The sequence below is a fragment of the Muntiacus reevesi genome, chromosome 8 (genome assembly GCF_963930625.1).
Source record: "Muntiacus reevesi chromosome 8, mMunRee1.1, whole genome shotgun sequence".
In the NCBI taxonomy this organism is placed as follows: Eukaryota; Metazoa; Chordata; class Mammalia; order Artiodactyla; family Cervidae; genus Muntiacus; species Muntiacus reevesi.
In genome coordinates this window covers 21,996,263-22,017,858 of record NC_089256.1, presented here as the reverse complement: position 1 = coordinate 22,017,858, position 21,596 = coordinate 21,996,263, and the positions used below count along the sequence as shown (strand labels likewise).

Here is a 21,596-nt window from a genome sequence, read left to right as displayed (position 1 = left end):
CACCCAGCCTAACCACACAGAACCATAAAACTCAAGGCCCTTTTGAAAGACTTACAATCACTGTTCTTTTATGTTCAAAGCCACTTTTTGCTCCACCACGATTCAGTTCAAAATACAAAAAAACTTATATAAAGTTTTTAAATAGTTGCAGCAAAGACTTTGAGGCGCAAGATTCTTCCTTTGAGACTGAGTCCTCTTAAAACGAGGAACGAAAACAATTCACAATAGAGCTGTTCACTTGGGACACGTTTTTCATTTCAGTCAACCAAAGACAAGATTATTTCTTACACATTCTTCAAACATTTCATAAATTATTTTATCTCGGGTCATGTGCATAAATTCAACTTTAAAAAAACATTTTATCTGAAAATTAAGACATTTGAATAGTGTTAAACAACATGGGTTTAAATTAAAATCCAGGAATTAAAGGATCAGTCTTAAAAATTATCGCTTTAAAAGGCAGTCTCCAGAACTCCCTGAGGGTCCAGAGGTTAGGACTCTGACTTTCCACCACAGGGGGAACAGACTGGACCCCTGGTGGAACTAAAATCCAGCATGTTCTACTCGAAGCAAACAAACAAAAACAGTCTCCTCGCCCTTCCAAATCTTATCTGTTCTGGCTTTGGGGAACACATCCAGATATATGTTTATCTTGCCTAACAGAACCTTTCTTAGTGTTTACAGTTTGGCATTTCTGTCACACTAATTTTCCGGTTTTGAATGAGTGAACTGAGTTTTCTAATTGACGCGCTTGTAACATTCATACAAGAAAACGACAGTCTACCAGACAGCAAGTGAGAATTAATAAGAGACGGGAGAGAAGTTAGCTGCCCAGTGATCTTTAAATCAATGACTATAAAAGTGAACGCGTTTGGGAACCCGCAGCTGACAAGCGGATGCCGCGGGAGGCTGAAAAGCAGAGCAGCCACCCCGACCTGTTCAAGTGTAAGGAACCTGGAGGCCGGTCCGCCCCAGGTCAGCCCTGAGTGCTCCCCACGACCGGACCGCCCAGGTCGGTTCTTCTCGGCAGGTCGCAGCCCGCGTGCCTCCACAGGCATCTGCAGCGCCGGAGGCACCTGGATCTGGAGGTACCTGGGGTACCACGACGCCGCCGTCGGAGAAGCGTCCTCTGAGGGGGCGAGTGGAGGCGCCGCCGCGGCGCGCCCACCCGGGGGCACCACCCGGCGAGCCCACCGACGCGTGACCCCGCGGCGCCAAGTCCACCCGGGCCGCCTCTTGTGCGCCCTCGCGATGCGCGCCCCTCTAGCCTCCGCTGCCGCCTCCCCTCAGGGCCGCCGGTGGAGCACGCGCACCCCGCCTAGGGCCGGGAGAGGACGCGGGCGCGGGCGGCGCGGGAGGAGGAAGAACCTCGAGCGGAAGGCGCGCGCGGGACGACGCGGCAGCGGCAGCAGCGGTGGCGGTGACACGGCTGCCGTCAGGCCCGCCCTCGCCCAGCCCCCCCGCGCTGCGCACCTCCCTCGCCCCGCCCCCCGCGGCCCGGTGGCCAATCATAGCGCCGCGCACGTGACGAGCGCTGCCTGCGATGACCTCATCCCTGGTGTGGGATGACGTCAAATTCAAGATGGATGGAATCACAGCGGCAGCGGCGGCTGCGGCGCGCGCGAGCCGAGTGTGAGCGGAAAGGGGCCTGGCGTCTGCCTCGGGGCTGAAGACCGGTGAGTAGCTGTCACGCCCCTCGCCCCAGGAGAACTGCGGGGCTCGTGGGAGGCCAGAGCCTCCCCGCAAAACGCGGCCTTTCCTGACGTAACTCTGAGGTGATCTCTCTCCTCCTTTTTCTCTCCGCCAGCGGGTTGCGGGTTCCGAGCGCTTCTGCGCGTGCGCCGGGCCCGGCTCTCACCGAGCATGCCCCGGGCTCCCACGTAGCCTATTGTGCCTTCACACTGCGCATGCTCTTTGCCCGCACTTAGCCTCGCCCTCGCCACTGCGCACGCTCCATCCCTCACTGGGCTTCCCTCGCCGGGCCGGGCTCCCCTCCGCCGGGTGGTTGGGGTGCCTTCCGGCCGAGGGCGCGTGCTCCGTGCCGGGCAGGCGTGGAAGCCGGCCGGTGTCCACCAGGGCGCGCGAGCGTACGCGGAAGCTGGGGTGCGGGAGAACCCGCACCTGTCGCGGCCCGCACCCCCGCCCCACCGCCCCCTCGAGTCCCGCCTGGCGGCCAAGTGGATTGGTCTCCCCGCCCCGTCCCCCGACCGACCCCTCCGGGAGGACCCGGCTCCCCGACTTTCCACCGCTGGTCGCGAGCGTCCCTGCTGGAATGCGGATTCCCCCCGCCCCCAATCGAGAAAACTCCGGTCCGCAACCTGCGGGGTTGGGGGTGGGGGGAGTTGTTGAGTCCCGACCTGTCGCGCTGGTAACCCCGCCCCAGCGACCTCCTCAGTCGGAGTCCCCGACATCTTTTCTCTCATCGCCCAGACCCCTCACTTGGAGCAAGTTCACTGACTCACTACAGAAGAGCATGCCCTTGACCGCGGGAGCGCCCCGCGGTCCTGGCCCTTCACCCGGGTTGGTGCGCAGTCAGCCCGCAGTACTGCGTGGCTTCTGGAAGAAGCCCCCTCGAGCAGCACGTTAGCGGGCGGGGGTGATTTTAGAGACAGGTTCTCCGGCGGGATGGCCTGGCAGTGAGAGGTGGGGAAAGCGTTAACCAGACCATGCACGGTCTAGCAGCCTAGGGGTCTTGGTGCCGAAGGTCAGGCGCGGCTCACGACTAGCATCTGAGGGCACCAGCGTGTTCAGCAGAGTCCATGAGTGTTCGTAACGCTGACCCTGAGTCATCCAGACGGAGCCTGCATTGTGTACTGGTTCCTTGTTTGGAAGAAAGTGGGTTAATCCATTTTAGATTTCTCCTTGACGGTTATTTTCCGAGACCTTTTACCCTCTGATGTTTGGAGTTAAATCCTTCATTCGCCTTAATGAGTAATAGTCGTTACATTTGAATTTGAGAATCGCTAAATATCGATGTTAAAAAATAAAGTAGAAATTTGGGGCACTGGTTTTCTTAAAAATAACTTCAGGTTTAATTCATTCTTCCTGTTAACACTATCCCGCGTTTAATGTGCTTCATTCTGTGGAAATAGAAGTTGGAAAGGCTATTAGCCCCACCTTTGAGGAACTTAAGATAGTTTACGGCGGGGCCTATTAGGTGTCTAACAGAAGAGGGGCCAAGTTATTGAAGAGAGTGAGTGTCTGGGTTAGCGGGAGATGAGTGAGGAACCATTTCAGTTGGCCACAGCGTCAGTGGGGTTGAGGAGAGCAGACTCTAGAGCTGTTTATGAGCAGAGCTTGACAGGATGGGTCACTGGCTAGAAAGGAAAGAGAAGAGGTTCCTAGTTTGAGAGACCTGCTGGTTGGCAGCATACCAAACTAAATGGAATATGTAAAGGCCAGCAGATGTGAGGATCAGAGTCAGGATCATACGTATGGTACTGGACAAGGGGCATATCCTGTAATGGAAGAGTCCTAAGAAGTCTAAGCAGGAGTACAGAGTTGGGAGTCATTGGCCAGTAGGATTTAAGGCCACAACCACTCATACCAAAAGCAAAGATAGCTGCCACCTGCAGCTCTCCCGGCCCAGCCCAGGTCTCGAGCCTTCCTGATGGTTTCGCTCTTTGTCCAGGAGGCACCTGTTGGACCTGCGTGAAGCGTTAGGAATACACAGCTGAAAACAAGGGTTCTTCCTTTCATGGACTCTCATGAGAGGGTAGATGTGGAGGCAGGTAACTTAAAATAGCTATGTTACTGAAGAAGAATGAAGTGCTGTGGCCGGGAGCCATCTGTGGAGCTTTGCAGAGGCAGTGACGTTTGGATCTTTTGTAGAAGTTCTACAAGTGAAGGAAAGGTAAGAAAGACAGTGGGTGGAAACTGTGCACGTGGGTAGGGTAAATGCTCACCTGCATGCTGTCCAGTAGGGGTGGGGAGGTGAACTGTGATCAGATATGAAGACTCTTGTGTGCCAGTCTGGAGAGTTTGGTTGGATTTTATCTAGGGAGCAGTAGAAAAATCGATACAGTATTCTAAAGGGCACTAATGGGACTAGCTCTGCTTTAGGAAAACAAATAAAAAGCACAGTTTCCACTCCTGCATCTAATTAGTGTGTCAGAGTACAGAAAAATCAACAAATATTTATTGTTGTGTAAGATACCATGTTGGGCATTGTGAAGAGTGTCAAAAGACATTAAATAGAGTCTTAGCTCTTAAATAGCTTACAGTTCTGCTGGGAGAAGAGACAGCTAACAGTATGAGGCACTGAAGAAACACTGGAATAATACTGGAGTTGAAAGGTGTTTGCTTGATACAGACAGCAGTGGCCCAGGAAGGTGTAGTGTAGTGATCTAGGGCAGCCATAACAGATCTAGGGCACCACAAATCAGGGGCCTTGAACACCATTCTGGAGCCTTAAAGTCCAAGATGACGGCTTTGGCAGGGTCAGTTTCTCCCAAGGCCTCTTTGCTCAGCTTGTGGATGGTCGTCTTTGTGTTTACACAGTCTCTCTCTCTGTCTGTGTCCTTATCCCCACATCTTACAGAAACACCAGTCTTTTTGGGTTAGGGCCCACCCTAAGGCTTCGTTGTAACATCTGATCTCTTAGGAGACCCTGTCCCCATATCCACGTATATTCTGAGGTGCTGGGGTTAGGACCTTGTGGGACAGTCCAGCCCATGACTGAAGGTTTAATGGAGAAAGTGGGCTTTGAGCTGAGCTTGGAAGAGTGAGTGAGGTTCAGCTGAGCAGTGTCAGAGGAGGGGTCAGAGGACGTCTGGGACATTGCACATTGGGTAACAGAAGAGGCAAGACCTGCAGGTCGTGTCTCAGAGACAAAGTATCTGAAGCAGGAAGTTATCACAAGGCAATAACTAAAGCAAAGAGAATTTAAAAAGTAGTTTGAAACCAGATTGATAGAACCCTGAAGTCCATGTTTTTAAAAATTTGCATTTTAACCTATGAAGAGCCATTGTTTTCATCATTCTGTTTCTTTTTACCGAGGTCTTAGGTGTCATCTAAGCCGTGAAGTCAAGGCCTTTCCCTACCACATTCTGCGAACCCTGGTTACTCCCCCAAGTTCCAGCACCCTGTTTATTACCTTGTAGTTCTTAACAAAGTCAGAGTTACCTTCTTTGTTTCCTTGTTCACTGTCTGATTTACCCCACAAGAAAGTGGGGGCCTTGTCTGTCCTATGCACCTCTGTATTCCTTATGTCTAATTGCGCCTTGTACATAATAGGAGCTCAGTAAATAAGCTGAGTTAATGATAGTAATACTTAATGCGCACATCCAGGGAATGATCAGAGCTTTGTTTTAAGAAGCCAATCTGGCAGCAGTAATAATAAAAGGTGGATTTGGAGGGCATGATAGGAAGAACCTAACACCACTTGAAAATATGTTGGGGTCCTTTTGTAACAAGAGCAGAAACTGACAGACCAGCTTAAATAGAAAAAGAAATTGACTTTAAAAGTGGAGGGTTGCTCTTGAGGGTGAAGGAAAAAACAAAGAATGGGATCAGGAAGGATGAAAACCAGGGTAACTGCAGGAGTCTGGATAGTGGGCACTTCGGGCTGCATTTTCAGGCTGTGACTGAGATGCACCGGCTCCACTTGGTTCTGCCTTTGTTGTTCTGAGCCCATTTTTCAAAAGAGAGTGTCCTACCAGACTTAGCATTGGTGGTGTAGCCAGCCTTGAGAGAGGCCCGACAGACCACTCAGGATGGAGCACTCTAGTGCAAGGAGCACTGGCTGCCCAGCGGCCAGCACCAAGCAGGAGCTGCTTTAGTCGCTGAGGCGCATTCTCCTGGTCATGGCCAAGCTCACACCTTAGACCGGATCAGACCCTCTCTAGGGAGACTGGGCATGTGGGGAAATGGGACCCAAGGCAGTGACATCATTGCTCTCCAAGGGTCAGATCAGCCAGGCCCGCTTTGAAATCTGAGGAGCTGTCGATGGTGTCTGGATGTCTGCATTATCTCCAAGCAAGCCATGATAAGACCTCACCTCAGAGCCGACTTCCTGTCACCATCTCACAGTGAAATCAAGGAGAGTCAGGGCTGAACCCAGAGGTAAGGCTGTGGGGGTGAACAGTGTGTGTGTTTATATTCCAGAGTCAAATGTAGATGCTTTGTTTTTCTGTTTGCTTTGTAGGACTATATAAGCAATCTCCAACATTCCAAAGCATTGTGTGCCCAGAGTTCAGCTTCACATTAATTAATGTTTTGGATGTAAAGAGATATTTCCCTACAAAACTGGTAGCAAGGGTTTTATGAGCTAGTCTAGGAGCAAATTTGATTTGCAGTGTACCTTTAGCTCTGGTGCCAGTCTGGGCGTTAGTCTCCAGAAGCTGGTTCGTGTGAAGTTATCTGGCCCCTCCTCATCTCTCGGCCCTCATCCACCTCCCAGTTTCCTTTTATCCAAGTGTCAGCTCTGCTTTGCTTTCTTTTGTTTATAGCCCCAGAATGTTCTATAGTCCAAAAGTGCCTACCCTTCCGCCATCTCCTTAAAAATCTTAGCTTCCTGCAGTTGGTATAGAGAGGGAATTATTTGCATTGAATTAACTTATATTAAGATGTGGAGTCTCCGTCTTAGCACATGGTCCCTGAGGACTTTGAGGTGATGGTATGGAGTAGTTTTCTGGAATCCAGTTGTGAAGGGCATTGAAGCTTTTCTAGGGAATTGGAACTTCAAACCAGGGGCTTCTGGGGTTTTGAAGCCCTGGGCTGGCACTGTTAGATGCATGTTTCTGGGAAATGTCTACAATACAGTAAAGAGTGGAGTCTGTGGTAACATAACCATCCAGTGAGCACCTAGTCCCCATCTTTACTCACATCCCCATCATTCACTCTTCTACCCTCCCACCCCTGAGCCAAGTTAACTGCTTCCTGAAATCATTCTTCTCATAGCACTTTTTGTATCCTTATGTGTCTTTCCTACTGTGGAAACTTTCAGGAAAGGAAGAGAAGGATGAAGTCAAGTGCCAGCTTACAGACAGGAAACACTGTATGTACCGGAAACTTGCAGACATACTGCGTTTGTTGTCCTTCATAAGAATCCCTTGGGGTGGGCAGCCATTAGTCTCATTGAATAAGTTAAGGAAACTTGTTCTCAGGTCTAGTGATGGCAAAGCCAGGATTTGAGACAAGTAGATGACTTTGAAAGTCTTTCCCATGGAGCTGTAGTGACTGCCATGGAGTGTTAACTGTAAAGATTTTCTCATTTTGAAATATCAGGAAACAACATGAAATAGACACAATTCAGGCAGAGTTTGGGAGGATTTCTGTTCAAGGATCCAAGTGGTAAGCAAGCCAGCCCTGCTTCAGAATCTGCTTTTCCTAGGGGAATTCCTCCCAGCTTTTTCCATAGGGAAGGGACCTTTTTTCCCCCTGTTTCACACACTTTTCTTGTAAGAGGGCCAAGGTTTCCCCTGTGACTGCAGCAGTGTTGGGCACTCCTGCACTGGGGCCTCTGGAGATGAGCAGTGGGAGGGAGGGGCCAAGTCACAGCGCGTGCCTATAGCAGAGCCATCAGACCCAGGATGCCCTGTGTGTCCACAGTTAAAACATACTGAGTGATGAGGGCTTGATGAGTCAGCAGTTTTATGAAGAAGAAAGTACCTCCAGCACCAAAACTGGCCTTATCTGAGGGCGAAGAGTCAAAAAGGCAGGTGGTTTTGAGAGTTCAGTCTGCATATCCACCAGCCACAAAGGGTGTGATTATCACCCTAATCTTGATTATCACATGACACTCAGTAGGCATGATCTCTGTTGCCTGCATTCTTAGTGTAGCATTTTGTATTTTTAATAAAGTTCTTAGGCTCAATAAGTACACCTACTGTGTCATGAAAACACTAAAGTCCACAATGATCATTGTTTGCCGCTAGACCCGGGAGGGGCTCCGTTGTTAAGCTTTGACGATTGAATGGAAAGGTGATCGCAAGGGCTTCTGCATGACGGATGACGGTGAGGAGTCTGCGCTGCTGTGCCTGCGTACCCTTCCCATCCCCAGCACCCAGAGCCCTTTGTCTGTCTCCTAAAGAGGATGGGAGGGGTCACTGTCCTCCAGTGACCCTGGAGGGGCCTTACTCATGCTCCCAGGGCCTCATGCCTCCACCCGCTCTGCAGTCTCATCACCTGCCCTCCTCTGCATGTGTCTTTTACTCCCCCAGGCACTTGGTCTTGTGTCTGTGTATTGGACACACTGCTCCTGTCCTTGACATGTCCTCCACCCATCCTTCCTGCCTCCCACATTTTAGCTTCTCCAGGAAACTTCTTTTGTGGAATCCCTCCCCGACCTTCCTCTCACCTGGACCCAGTGCCTCACCTCTGCTCCCGACTGTATCTCTGCACCCAGCCACCTGCGTTTACACACCGGAGTGTGTGAGGGATCGACTTGTCCTGTTCCCACGCAAGACTGAGAGGCAGGCAGGACCATGCTTGTCAGACTGACAGCCTCCCTGTCTGGCCAGTTCTGGCACACACTAGACAGGCGCCCGGCCATGAGGAGCGTGCAGCATGATGACTAAGAGCACAGACGCTGGGGCCAGGCTCCCAGACCTACTGTCAGTTGAGTGGATGACCTTCGCACACTGCCCCGACTCTCGGTGTCTGGGTTCCCTGATTGGTGAGACAGGGATGATGACAGTGCCTATTTCAGATGTTTATGTGAGAACTAAGAGAGGGAACTAGAGGTAGGGTGGTGTGTGGGTGGAAAGATCTTCCTTGGCCTCTGGAGCCAGGTCACCTGGTGAGAATTCTGCTCTGCTCCTCACTGTCTGTGCAGACTTGAGCAAAATACCACACCTCATGTGCCTTGGTTTTCTCAGCTGTAAAATGGGGATCGTAGCAGTACAACCTCCTCGGGTTGGTGTAAATAATGAATTTAATAAAGTAAACACAAAAGATGTTTACAGTAGTATGTTTACAGCAGAGTAAACCCTCAGATGTCAGCTGTCACTCATGTCTGATCAGTGTCTAGGGAATGGAGTGGAAAACCAGCACCTGGAGGTGTTCTGCTCTGGTTGTCGGGTTTGGACACATTTAGCTGCTTTTTAAGCAGGGCTCTCATTGATAATTGTAAATGATGGCTAGAATTAAGTGAATAGATTTCAACTGCAAATAATTTTCCTGGACAGTGACTATTCCTCTTAACAACCCAGCTCTCAGTGACAAAGTTGACTTTTCCCTAATTCCGTTTCATCCAAGGAGTATAGAAGCCTGTGGTTTAGGGATTAGAAGCAGTTACTTAGAACAGAAATACAGGTCATGATAATTGGAAGGGAGACAAAGAAGGAAACTTTTCTGAACAATTAAAAGTGAGAAAATGTAGGAGTAGGGAGCAAATGGTGGATGGGTCAGCACTGCTTCCTGTCCAGGGACGCAGAACATCTCACTTGGTTTTCTTCACACAGTCCCTTGATTTTTTCGTTTGGGTTCCCCCAAAAGCCGACCCTGAGACACGGATTCAAATTTAGATATTTATTTGGGAAGTTACCCCAGGCAGCACAGGAAAGGTTGTAGGGAAAGTGGAGCAGGAAAGGGTGCCCCCAAAGGGTCCCTTAAACGACCAGGTTCCTGTGCATGTTTAGAATATCTAAATAAATTCCCAAAAAAATTTTGCACCAATTTTTCTGTCAAACTTCATCTCAGGTAAGGACATTCTTTCAGTTCTGGCAGAAACCTTGGAGACATCTTTATCTCCTCCCCTTCCTATCCTCTGCAGTCAATCCTTTAGAAATTCTAATGGTTATCTTTGCGTCCACTCCTGCCACCCCAGTCCAGGCACCACGCTGTCTGGCATGTATCCCTGCAGTGGACTCTCAGCTGGCTTCCAAGCTTGCAGCCTCTCCTGTGCTCCATTCTTTGCAGCATAACCAGTGGAATTCCTCTGCTCAGAATCTTCCAGCAGCTGCCCTAGTAAAAAGTGCAGTCCTTCCAGTGGCCCACCCAGCCCTGCACGATGCCTCCTCATGCTCCTTCAGCATCCTCCTCCACAGCTCCCTCAGCTCTGCTCCAGCCCTGCTGTGACCTTGTCTTCCCTCTGCCTATGTGCCCTCCCCTTGGTGATCCTCAGGGCCCATCCATGTGTCTTCCAGGCCGCCTCAAATGCTATTTTGTTGAGTGAGTGAATAAGTGAATGATACATGAAGTTCCTGTAGTGTGTTATAGGTGCTGAATAAATGGTAGCAATTATGGTTCTCTCCTTTAATTCTCAGTAGCATTATTAATACTATCGTTATTTTAGGTGGGAAAACTGAGGCTCAGAGAGCTCTAGCACCTTAGCCTAAAGCTGTGCTGTGCTTAGTCGTTGAGTCACGTCCAACTCTTTGCGACCCCATGGACTGTAGCCCGCCAGGCTCCCCTGTCCATGGGGATTCTCCAGGCAAGAACACTGGAGTGAATTGCCATGATTTAGGGGATCTAGGGGACGTAGAGCACTGACATTTAAACTGTATTAACTCTGAGCCACAGGAAGGAATGTACTATAGTCAGTTCTCCATATCCATGGGGTTCACATCTATGGACTCAATCAACTGCAGATGGATAATATTCAAAAAGAGAAAAATCCAGGTAGTTCCAAAGTGCAAAACTTCAGTTTGCTGCTCACCAGCAATTATCTAAGTATCATTTACATCATGTTAAGTATCATTGATGTAAGCATCTGGAGATGATTTAAAGTGTTTGGGGGGATGTGCATAGCTTATATGCAAATACTATACCATTTTTATAGGAACTTGAGCGTCTGTGAATTTTGGTGTCCATAGAGCCTGGAACCAGCCCTCTGTGGATACCGAGGGAAGACTACATCAATTTTAAATTGATTTTAAGGAACTTTTGGAAAGTACTTGTCCAGACTTTCAATTTTGCATCTCCTGAGCCTCTCTGTCCCTGAGGCAACATCTGAACTAGCTGTCTCAAAAATTATTTGCACTAAAAATAGTTCTCAGATTGCAGCTAAGTTATGAGTGTGGCATTCATAAACTTATTTTTTTCTCTGCTGACTTCTGTAAATGATGAGGATTTCTTTGCACATAATTAGATGTGTGAGTACAGTGTAGTAGGATTAAGCAAGAAATTTAAATGGCTATCAGAAAAAAAGAAGGGAAAATGTCTCTCTGAGGCACTCACCATTAAGGTGAAACGATGCCAGGCAAGACTGAACAGCGACTCAGCACAGGTTGACTGAGGCAATTGTCTATGTACAAGCTACAGGCTCAGAGCTTCGTCCCTGGAAGCAGAGCCTTGCCTCTGTCAGTCGAGTCAGCACCACAGCAGGAAACCAGGGCAGCAGGTAGGGAGACCTGGGGCCACCAGACACTGGTCACTCCAGGTGGCAGCCTCTGTGGCTTCTGCTGAAGACCATAGAGGCTGTCAATTCAATCACTTAGTTGTGTCTGACTCTGCAACCCCCATGCACGACAGCACACCAGGCTTCCCTGTCCATCACCAACTCCCAGATCTTGCTTAAACTCATGTCCATCAAGTCTGTGATGCCATCCAACAGTCTCATCCTCTGTTGTCCCCCCCTCCTCCTGCCTTCAATCTTTCCCAGCATCAGGGTCTTTTCCAGTGAGTACTTCTGCACATCAGGTGGCCTAAGTATTGGAGTTTCAGCTTCAGACCTTCCAATGAATATTCAGGACTGATTTCCTTTAGGATGGACTGGTTTGATTTCCTTGCAGTCCAAGGGACTCGTAAGAGTCTTCTCCAACACCACAGTTCAAAAGCATCAATTCTTCAGTGCTCAGCTTTCTTTATAGTCCAACTCTCACATCCATACATGACTACTGGAAAAGCCATAGCTTTGACTAGATGGACCTTTGTGGGCAAAGTAATGTCTCGCTTTTTAATACTTTAATACTTTTTAATACTTTGCTAGCCGGGTGAGATGAGTGCAATTGTGCGGTAGTTTGAGCATTCTTTGGCATTGCCTTTCTTTGGGATTGAAATGAAAACAAACTGTCTAGGTTTGTCATAGCTTTTCTTCCAAGGAGCAAGTGTCTTTTAATTTCATGGCTGCAGTCCCCACCTGCAGTGATTTTGGAGCCCAAGAAAATAAAGTCTGTCACTGTTTCCATTATTTCCCCACCTATTTGCCATGAAGTGGGACCAGATGCCATGATCGTAGTTTTTTGAATGTTGTGTTTTAAGCCAACTTTTTCACTTTCCTTTTTCACTTTCATCAAGAGGCTCTTTAGTTTTTCTTCGCTTTCTGCCATAAGGGTGATGGTATCTGCATATCTGAGGTTATTGATATTTCTCCCTGAAATCTTGATTCCAGCTTGTGCTTCAACCAGTCCAGCATTTCACATGATGTACTCTGCATAGAAGTTAAATAAGCAGAGTGACAATATACAGCCTTGACGTTCTCCTTTCCCAATTTGGAACCAGTCCTTTGTTTCATGTTCAGTTCTAACTGTTGCTTCTTGACCTGCATACAGATTTCTCAGGAGGCAGGTATGGTGGTCTGGTATTCCCATCTCTTTCAGAATTTTCCACAGTTTGTTGTGATACTCACAGTCAAAGGCTTTGGCTTAGTCAATAAAGCAGAAGTAGGTTTTCTTTTGGAATGCCCTTGCTTTTTTCGACGATCCAGCAGATATTGGCAATTTGATCTCTGGTTCCTCTGCCTTATCTAAATCTAACTTGAACATCTGGAAGTCCTCTGTCCGTGTACTGTTGAAGCCTGCCTTGGAGAATTTTGAGCATTACTTTGCTAGCCGGGTGAGATGAGTGCAATTGTGCGGTAGTTTGAGCATTCTTTGGCATTGCCTTTCTTTGGGATTGAAATGAAAACTAACTTTTTCCGGTCCTGTAGCCACTGCTGAGTTTTCCAAATTTGCTGGCATATTGAGTACAGCACTTTAACAGCATCATCTTTTAGGATCTGGAATAGCTCAACTGGAATTCCATCACATCTACTAGCTTTGTTCATAATGATGCTTCCTAAGGCCCACTTGACTTCACATTCCAGGATTTCTGGCTCTAGGTGAATGATCACACCATCATGGTTATCTGGGTCATGAAGATCTTTTTTGTGTAGTTTTTCTGTGTATCCTTGCCACCTTTTCTTAATATCTTCAGCTTCTGTTAGGTCCATAGTATTTTTGTCCTTTATTGTGCCCATCTTTGCATGAAATTTCCCGTGGGTATCCCTAGAGGGATACTGAGAGGGTGTTGATCAGAGGCTGGGTAACCAGCAAAAGCTGATCCTTTGAAGCCAGAGGAGAACCTGCAGGTGTACTGGGTGCCATGTCTGTGTATCGATAGTTTGCCCTCTAGAGAATGGTAAGACTCTCTGAACAATCTTAGTTACTCTGAATCCATTTTATATTAAAAATACATGTCTTATGTATTTTAAAGAAGAGATGGCATTGTAAAACCAGCCCAAAGAGATGAGATGATGTTATGGCAGCAGCTGCCTAAGAGAAAGATTTGGAGAGTCAAGCATTGTCTGTGTGAAATGGCTTCATCTTCATCAGGAGTTAATCTAGACACTTTTATTCTGAATTAAATGTCTAGTAACCCTGCAATTTGTGAAAATTAATGGCACATTTGTCAAGTCCTTACCAGGTATGAGATTTCAGGCTCATGTAATTTTCAGTGCAGCCCTAAAGGAGGGCGCAGTTGTTACCGTCTCGTGTGAGGGACCTGATGATCCCAGATACTAGTTGACCACAAGGCCGAAGCCAGCACCCAGCCACTAGGCCTTGAGATCTCACCTACAGACTTGAAGAGTCTCAGTGAAATCTCAAGTCAGACCCCTTAGGTTTAGAATTAGTATAATTAAGTTTAGATCCAGGCTAAAGTTTCCATTGTGCTATTGTCGAAAGTGTAATTTGGTACGAATTAGTATTCGGATTACATGGTGTTCAGCATAAGAAACTAAAGAAACTTTTCTTTATATATTTCTAACTTTTTTAAACACTTTGATGCAGTAGTCATTAGTAAATGATTTCTCTCTTTCCAAATTCTTAACTGTTTTTGCGACCTCTGCAGCCTATTGTTAATTCACATTGTGTTTAATCATATCCAGTAATAAAACTGTTTCCTTTCAGAATTATGGACTAGGATTGGGTACTTCATACTTACTCAGAATTAAGCTTTAAATGCATAAGGGCCCTAAATAATAAACCTTGTTTTCAAATATTGCTTCTCTACATACCCGCCAAGCTCTAGCTGCCTTTTTGATGGTATGAAACACTTGTTACAGAGACTTACTTCCTCAAGTTCATCAGTCTTAATGATCGATGACCTACTTAAGCCGTGATACTTGTTTCTTTGTATTTTCTGTGCTATTTAAATAAGATTATTCATCCAGAAGTTTTTGTCAGGCCACAGTCTGCTAAATATTGACGCTGGTGAGAAGACAGCTGCTGTTCCCTGCCCTTGAGGAGCCCTCACCTGGGGGAGCATCGCACGGCCTTGTTCACAGTGACTTTGTCTGTCTTTCAGATAAGGCCGAGCATGGAGGGGCTGCTGCACTACATCAACCCCGCACACGCCATCTCTCTCCTCAGCGCCCTCAACGAGGAGCGGCTCAAGGGGCAGCTGTGCGACGCACTCCTCATCGTGGGTGACCAGAAGTTCCGAGCTCATAAAAACGTCCTGGCTGCCAGCAGTGAGTACTTCCAGAGCTTGTTCACCAACAAGGAGAACGAGGCACAGACTGTATTCCAGCTGGACTTCTGTGAGCCAGATGCTTTCGACAACGTCCTGAACTACATCTATTCTTCGTCTCTGTTCGTGGAGAAGAGCAGCCTGGCTGCCGTGCAGGAGCTCGGCTACAGCCTGGGCATCTCCTTCCTGACGAACATCGCCTCCAAGACGCCCCAGGCCCCCTTTCCCACGTGTCCCAACAGAAAAAAGACTTTCACCGAGGATGAGGAGAACAGTTCTCAAAAGAGAAGCGTCATCGTTTGTCAGAGCAGGAATGAAGCCCCTGGGAAAGCCGGGAGTCAGAACACCCCTGAGCTGAGCCACCCTCCCCGGCCCTCCCCTGGCATCGCGGTCAAGGCAAACGTCAGTAAGCCCCCCGGCCCCAAGCCCACGGAGCCCCTGCACCACGTGGCTCCAGCTGAAAAAAGCTGGCCGAAAGATGGCCCTGCGGTTCTGGCGAGGCCGCCTGAGCTCGCTGGGCCTTCAGAGGAGCCAAGCCGAGGTGGCCTGGCCAAGCGGGCCGTGGCACCGCCTTCAAAGCCCCCGCTGGACCGGGCGGCCGTGGACGAAAGACCAGGCGCCAGCGCCCTGCTCCCCAAAGGCGTGGCCGTGGAGCTGGCGCTGCGGAGCCCTCGGCCGCCCGTCCTATCCCTGCGGGGCTCACCCGAGACGCCCTTCCTGCTGAAGGAGGCGGGCCGAGGCAGCGCGCCGGGGGAGGACCGGAACCTGCTGTACTACTCCAGGCTGGGGCTGGTCATCCCGGCCGGAGCGCCGGCACCTGGGGCCCAGGGTGTGGACCGCAGCGGCCCGCTCGTCAAGAGCCTCCTGCGCCGGTCGTTGTCCATGGACAGCCAAGTCCCTGTGTACACACCCACTGCCGAGCTGCAGCCTCCCCCAGGCGCGAGCTCGGGCGATGTGGCGGGCAGCGTGCTCTGCGCCTTCTCTTCTCAGAGGTTGCCCTCCAAGGACGGGGGCGAGACGGCGGCCTCCGACACCCGCGCCCCTGCCCCACAGCCTCACCGCCTCAGGTCCTTCAGCGCCTCTCAGCCGGCTGAGCGGCCAGGGGCACCCCCGGGGCCGGAGGTGCGGGTCAAGGCTGAGCCGCGCAGCCCCCCGGAGCCATGCGACATCATTCGTGTCACCGTGGGGGATGCCGCGGCCGCCACGAGAGACCTGGCCCTACAGACAGAAGACGACCGGAAAGACCCCAGCAGACTCCCGGCCAAGAGGCGGTTCCAGGCGGACAGGAGGCTGCCGGCCAAGCAGCCCAAGGCTGAGAGCCCAGGCTCACCGGGCTCGGGAGACCCCCGTGAGGAGGGCTCGAGCCCATCTGCCCTCCAGACCGACTTTCCAGGCTCTGACTTGAACAAAGACGAATTCGGTGAGTTAGAGGGCACGAGACCAAACAAAAAGTTTAAATGCAAACATTGCCTTAAAATCTTTAGATCCACGGCGGGCCTGCATCGGCACGTGAACATGTACCACAACCCCGAGAAGCCGTACGCCTGCGACATCTGCCACAAGCGCTTTCACACCAACTTCAAAGTGTGGACGCACTGCCAGACGCAGCACGGTGTGGTGAAAAATCCGGCTCCGGCCGCCAGCACCCATGCTGTCCTGGACGAGAAGTTCCAGAGGAAGCTCATTGATATTGTGCGAGAGCGGGAGATCAAGAAGGCGCTGATCCTGAAGCTGCGGCGCGGCCGGCCAGGCTTCCAGGGCCCTGGCAGCTCCCCAGCGCAGGTCCTCAAGCGGGGCCTGCGCTCTCGGGCCAAGGGCGCGTATGTGTGCACGGCCTGCGGGAAGGCCTACCGTTTCCTCTCCCAGCTCAAGCAGCACGTGAAGATGCACCCGGGGGAGAAGGCGCTTGGGGCTGCCAGGGCCGCGCGGCCCAGGGAGCGCGTGGCCCCCGGGGGCGCAGCGGGCGGCCCAGAACTCTATCTGTGCCGCCTCTGTAACGCCAAGCTCTCTTCTCTCCTAGAGCAAGGCAACCACGAGCGCCTGTGCCGCACTGCCACCGTGTGCCCCTACTGCAGCCTCAGGTTCTTCTCGCCCGAGCTCAAGCGCGAGCACGAGGGCAAGTGCGAGTTCCGCAAGCTCACGTGCCTGGAGTGCATGCGCACCTTCAAGTCGGCCTTCAGCATCTGGCGGCACCAGGTGGAGGTGCACAATCAGAACAGCATGGCCCCGGCCGCCGGCACCTCCCCACCCCGGCCTGACCTCAATGGCGAGGCCACCGGCCCTGCCCGGCCCCCTGTCCCGCCGGAGCCTGGCCGAGCCGACCACGCGGCCCCTGCCACCAAAGACGACCCCACGGGGGGCGGCCGCGGCCCTGAGCCTGTGAACTTTGACTCCGAAGACTCCACCTGCCTCCCTGAGGACCTCAGCCTCTCCAAGCCGCTGAAGATCCAGGTCAAAGAGGAGCCACCGGAGGAGGCCGAGGAGGAGGCACCCGAGGCTGGCGCGGCCCCCAAGGACCTGTGGCCCTGCGAGAAGTGTGGCAAGACCTTCCCGGCACCTAAGCAGCTGGAACGGCACCAGGAGCTACTGTGCTCTGTGAAGCCCTTTATCTGCCACGTCTGCAACAAGGCTTTCCGCACCAACTTCCGGCTCTGGAGTCACTTCCAGTCCCACATGGCCCAGGCCTCCGAGGACCCTGTGCATCGGGAACCCGAGGCTGGCCCGGGCCCCGCCGGCTCCCCATCACCACCCCCGCTGCCCCCGCCACTGCCCAAGATCCAGCCCCTGGAGCCCGACAGCCCCACAGGCCTGCCTGAAACCCCCACTCCCACCGCCGACAAGCTGTTCGCTCCCCGAGAGTCAGACACGCTGTTCTACCACGCGCCCCCCCTCTCCGCCATCACTTTTAAAAGACAGTTCATGTGTAAGCTCTGCCACAGGACATTCAAGACGGCCTTCAGCCTCTGGAGCCACGAGCAGACCCACAACTGAGACTTCTCAGCCCTGGAGACAAGCGCTGGTCTCCAGACTTCAGCCCGAGTCATGAGCTGTGTCAAAAAAAAAACAAGATATTTTTTAAAGAAGAATAATAAAGGTTGCAAATTATTATGCTTGAATATAAGTTTGAGGTGAACTGATATAATGAGAAATGTCCTTACTCAACCTAGGAAAACTCCACACAGCCTTGTGCTTCTGGACCTTACAGCAACGCCTTTATTACTGTGGAAGCTTGTTCTCGGTTGTCTGCATGGTTGCGCATCCCATGGTGTCAGTATAATCTACTTGAGGTGGTTTGGGTTTTTCTTACTGATTTTCAGTTATTGAAACACTATGAAAGTATTTCTTTAGATTCTATGAAGAAACCTAAGTTCGTGCATCTTAGCCATGTTCTCAAGTCCAAACATACGAGAACAAAGTGGAGTAGTTTGCAGTATTAAGATCCTAGAGTACTTCAGCAATAAAATTAAAAAAAAATAAATAAACCTCAACTTTAATAGATATCCTGACACTTGATAAAAATAAATATTTGGTATTTTGTGGTTATTTAGAACCTTTTTTGTATGAAAATTGTGAGAAATTAAAATCAGCAATAGTAATACCTTAGGTTTATATAAAATAACAAAAAACTTGCTCTTGGGTCATTTCATATAATTAGTGATGGAAGACTCAGGAAAGGAAAGCATGGAGATTTCTGGAAGCCCTCCACCTTGGTTTCCAAAGTGGTGGTGGTGGTGGTGGGTGGTGGTCAGAGCACCCACCAGGGCCCTGAATTCAGACCAGCATCAAGGGGCTGTGCAGGTTTGCTTCCCCTGGTTTGTGCCATCACAGGTTGAAACTCCGTGTACTGGGGACAGAAAACAGTTAGCATACGGCACAAATTTTGAATTTAACGTCAGTATAACAGGTAAAGTCAGGACATGTGCTCACACAGCACCCCCCAGAGTGAGTGCAGCTGCTCTAAACCCCGAATTACTGTTCACTTTCAGAGACTTGAAGCAGAGGGAGGAGCCACACCACGGTCTCCACACCCTTTTCAAGAACAACCTGTACAGTCATCACTTTTTCCTGCCTCTTTGTATTGTGATTTCTGTTAGGATTTTTTGGAGTTTACAGTGGTAAAATGTCCATAGTGGAACCATCCTTCTTTAAGGCACTGCTGAATATTTCATAAATATGTGTGAAAGTAGTCTCAAGGGTCCACATTTAGTTTCTGCTACTTATTTTGGCCCATAGTGCTTGGGCTTCTTTTTTTGTTTTCCTATTTTGTATAAATTGTAATTTAAAGCCTTTGAGTCGGTATAATCCAGAGTTCATTGGGACGCTTAAAAGGAAAAGAATTTTATTTCGTTGGCCGGGGTGGGGAAGTGAGATACATAAAAGTAGGAATATGGTCGAAACCCCTAAATTCTTTCAAAGTAATGATGGACCTTGATGGTAAAGCCTCCAAGTTTATTAACTTTTTTGCAAGCTCTTTTTTCAGATAAGAAAATCAACTACTGTGACTGAGAAATACTCTACCGAGTACTTAAACTGGTCCTCTGGCAGAAGTCTGTTCATAGTCTCATAACCCACATTCCATATCAACAGTAGGAAAGAGATTCTTACTTTTTTATTGAAACACAAGCATTTTTATAAAGTTCTGATTGACTTTGTATATTATAGAAACTACATATGCAATTTTGCCTTTTATTCTTTCATTTGGAAACTATCAAAAGTCCCCAAATGTGGTTACTTCCTAGTTTTGTTTTTAAATTTGATGGAGAAAATAAAATTAAGTTGCCATTATTGATTATTGCCATCTTTAGATTTCCTTGAACAAACCTATGCATTTTAAAGACAGAGTAAGAGCATGTGGTTTTCTGTGAAACATTAAGATAGGAATTCATTCCCTGCATAATGTGGTATTTCTTACTCTGAACACCCTGGTAGCTATCACTTCAAAAGAAGACACTTCCCTTCAGAGTAATGCTTTCTTATGGCGCTGGAGGCTGGGTGGATAATTCCCTGATTCATGGGATCTTGGCTTTGTAAACTCAGTATCCCAGGACTTGAACCTTTATGCTACATTTTTGAAGATTTTTTAATAACATTAGTTAGTAAAAAAAAAAAAAAAAAATATTTTTGATCTAAATATAGGCTCCGCATATCTGTTAGATTTTAAAAATTGCCAGTGTTTTGTCTTGTCCACATTTTTGTCTAGGCAAGGAACATAAGTTTTCGAATAAAATTTTGAACCAAAAACATTTATAATGCAGTTCTGGTTTTTCTATTATTTTTTATACTGTACCTTAAAAGCGTTAGGCTTGGAAGAGTTTATTTTGGTGGTCAAAAAAATAGGCTTCCTCTCATTTGACTATTTTAAATGTTAAGATGTAAAATAATGACAGATACATTGCTTTATTCAGTAAAGTGTTTTTTTAAGACTGTTTAACTCAGCCTGTTGTTACAAGACAAATTGGTCTTTTCATGCTGAAATGCGCTAGCTAGTAAAGATATTCTTGAAAATCTTTTTTTTTTTTTTCTGATTGTAATTAATTTTGGGAAATGTAGAAAGCTCCTTACTCCTTTGTACGTATTCAGGATGCCTGCCTTTTTATGCAATTGTGGAAAGAATGTCAGATGTTTTAATATATTCTTTGTTAATCTGAAAACTTGTTATCTGATCATTTTCTTCATTTGGGGGGAGGGAGGAACACCACAAAAAGGGCATTTTTTATCAAAATAAGTAATGGAGGTAACAAATCTTGTACATTTTTTTAATAGTAAAAATATTTAAAGAGTAAGACTATTCACTTTTAGAACTGGTTATGGTTAATATGCGTTTATAACTTTGTCAAAATATACAACCAACAGTTTGAGTGATGTTGTCTGCATCTGTAGGGAGATGGATGTGGTTCCTGGTTTTCTGTTTGGGAACAGATCCTCCCAGCCTTCTCTTAAAAAATATAACCCCAGCACTTAATCGGTGATCATTTGGTCCACACATAGCACCCATGGGTGCTAAGAGTAGGAACTGAGACCGGAATAAAATGTGCCCTTTGATGGAGAAAAGAGGTGTGTTCAGGCCAACCCTGTGGTTGGATGAGGGAGGGACAGGAATGGACTGGTCCAAGTCGGCCTTTGTTCCCTCAAACTCTGTGTGTGTGTGTTTGTGTGTGTGTTTATACAACCATAATCTGGAACTTTAGAAGGTAAAATTATTTTCATTTCTTACTGCAAAAATAATTACATGTCTTTCGTAACAGGTTTCTTTATAAATTGCACTAATTAATATTGGAATGTTACAAGTCAGTTTATCAATTTCTGATGTCTCTTTGATGTTTTTTGCAATAATTGTGGAAAGCATTATTGATTTCAGTAATGCTAGCACATATTCTTTAATAAGTTCTTTAACACTGGCTTTTTTTTTAAGTTTTACACATAGTTTTTTCTCTTGTGGCTTTAGCACTTTAAGGAGTTTGGCGTTTGCATAGTTTTTGGTGTGCTTCCCGGGTATGCGCCAGGGCGTCACGTTGCCACGTGACTGGAGAAAACTCATGGTCTGTCTTTAGATTCTGGAGGAGAAAAAAAATGAGTCAATGTCAGGTTTTTTAAAAATCCCATTTAGAGGCAGTCATTTGGGAACCAAAGTATTTTACTGTAAATCTTTAAAAGCATTGAATTCAGTGCTCTTTAGTCATTTATTTGTGCTGTCCAGATTTTCCACAAAGTTATACTTGGTTAATTTGCAAAAGTGATAATTTCTTCTTGACATTAATCCAAGACAGTTTCAAAATTTTTATTGAATAAATGCTTATTGCTAAAAGAACAACAAATGTGGTTTTATAACTGTGTGTATTTTGTTTCATATGCCTCAGCAGAGAAACCATTGTTCAGTTTTATTTAGGAATAAGCTTTTTTGGACTGAAAATTCATAGTGAAATAGGATTCTATCTAATGTTAAGCCATCGCTTCTTTGTATCCAGTTGTCTGTTTACTTTGCT

The 21,596-nt window shown here is 48.1% G+C and overlaps 1 protein-coding gene across 3 annotated transcripts; it reads left to right on the top strand.

Annotated features, from left to right (window-relative positions):
* The first annotated feature begins 1,570 nt into the window (after window positions 1-1,570).
* ZBTB21 (zinc finger and BTB domain containing 21) lies at window positions 1,571-19,707 on the top strand. 3 transcript variants are annotated; one of them, XM_065942888.1, is made up of 2 exons: window positions 1,571-1,676; window positions 14,449-19,707. In XM_065942888.1, the coding sequence occupies exon 2, from the start codon at window positions 14,461-14,463 to the stop codon at window positions 17,602-17,604; it is 3,144 nt and encodes a 1,047-aa protein (XP_065798960.1). In that variant the 5' UTR covers window positions 1,571-1,676; window positions 14,449-14,460; the 3' UTR covers window positions 17,605-19,707. The 3 variants fall into 3 exon arrangements, with proteins under 3 accessions (XP_065798960.1, XP_065798961.1, XP_065798959.1); XM_065942889.1 differs by having other exon boundaries at window positions 1,655-1,775; XM_065942887.1 differs by lacking the exon at window positions 1,571-1,676 and adding an exon at window positions 2,745-3,853.
* The last annotated feature ends 1,889 nt before the right edge of the window (window positions 19,708-21,596 follow it).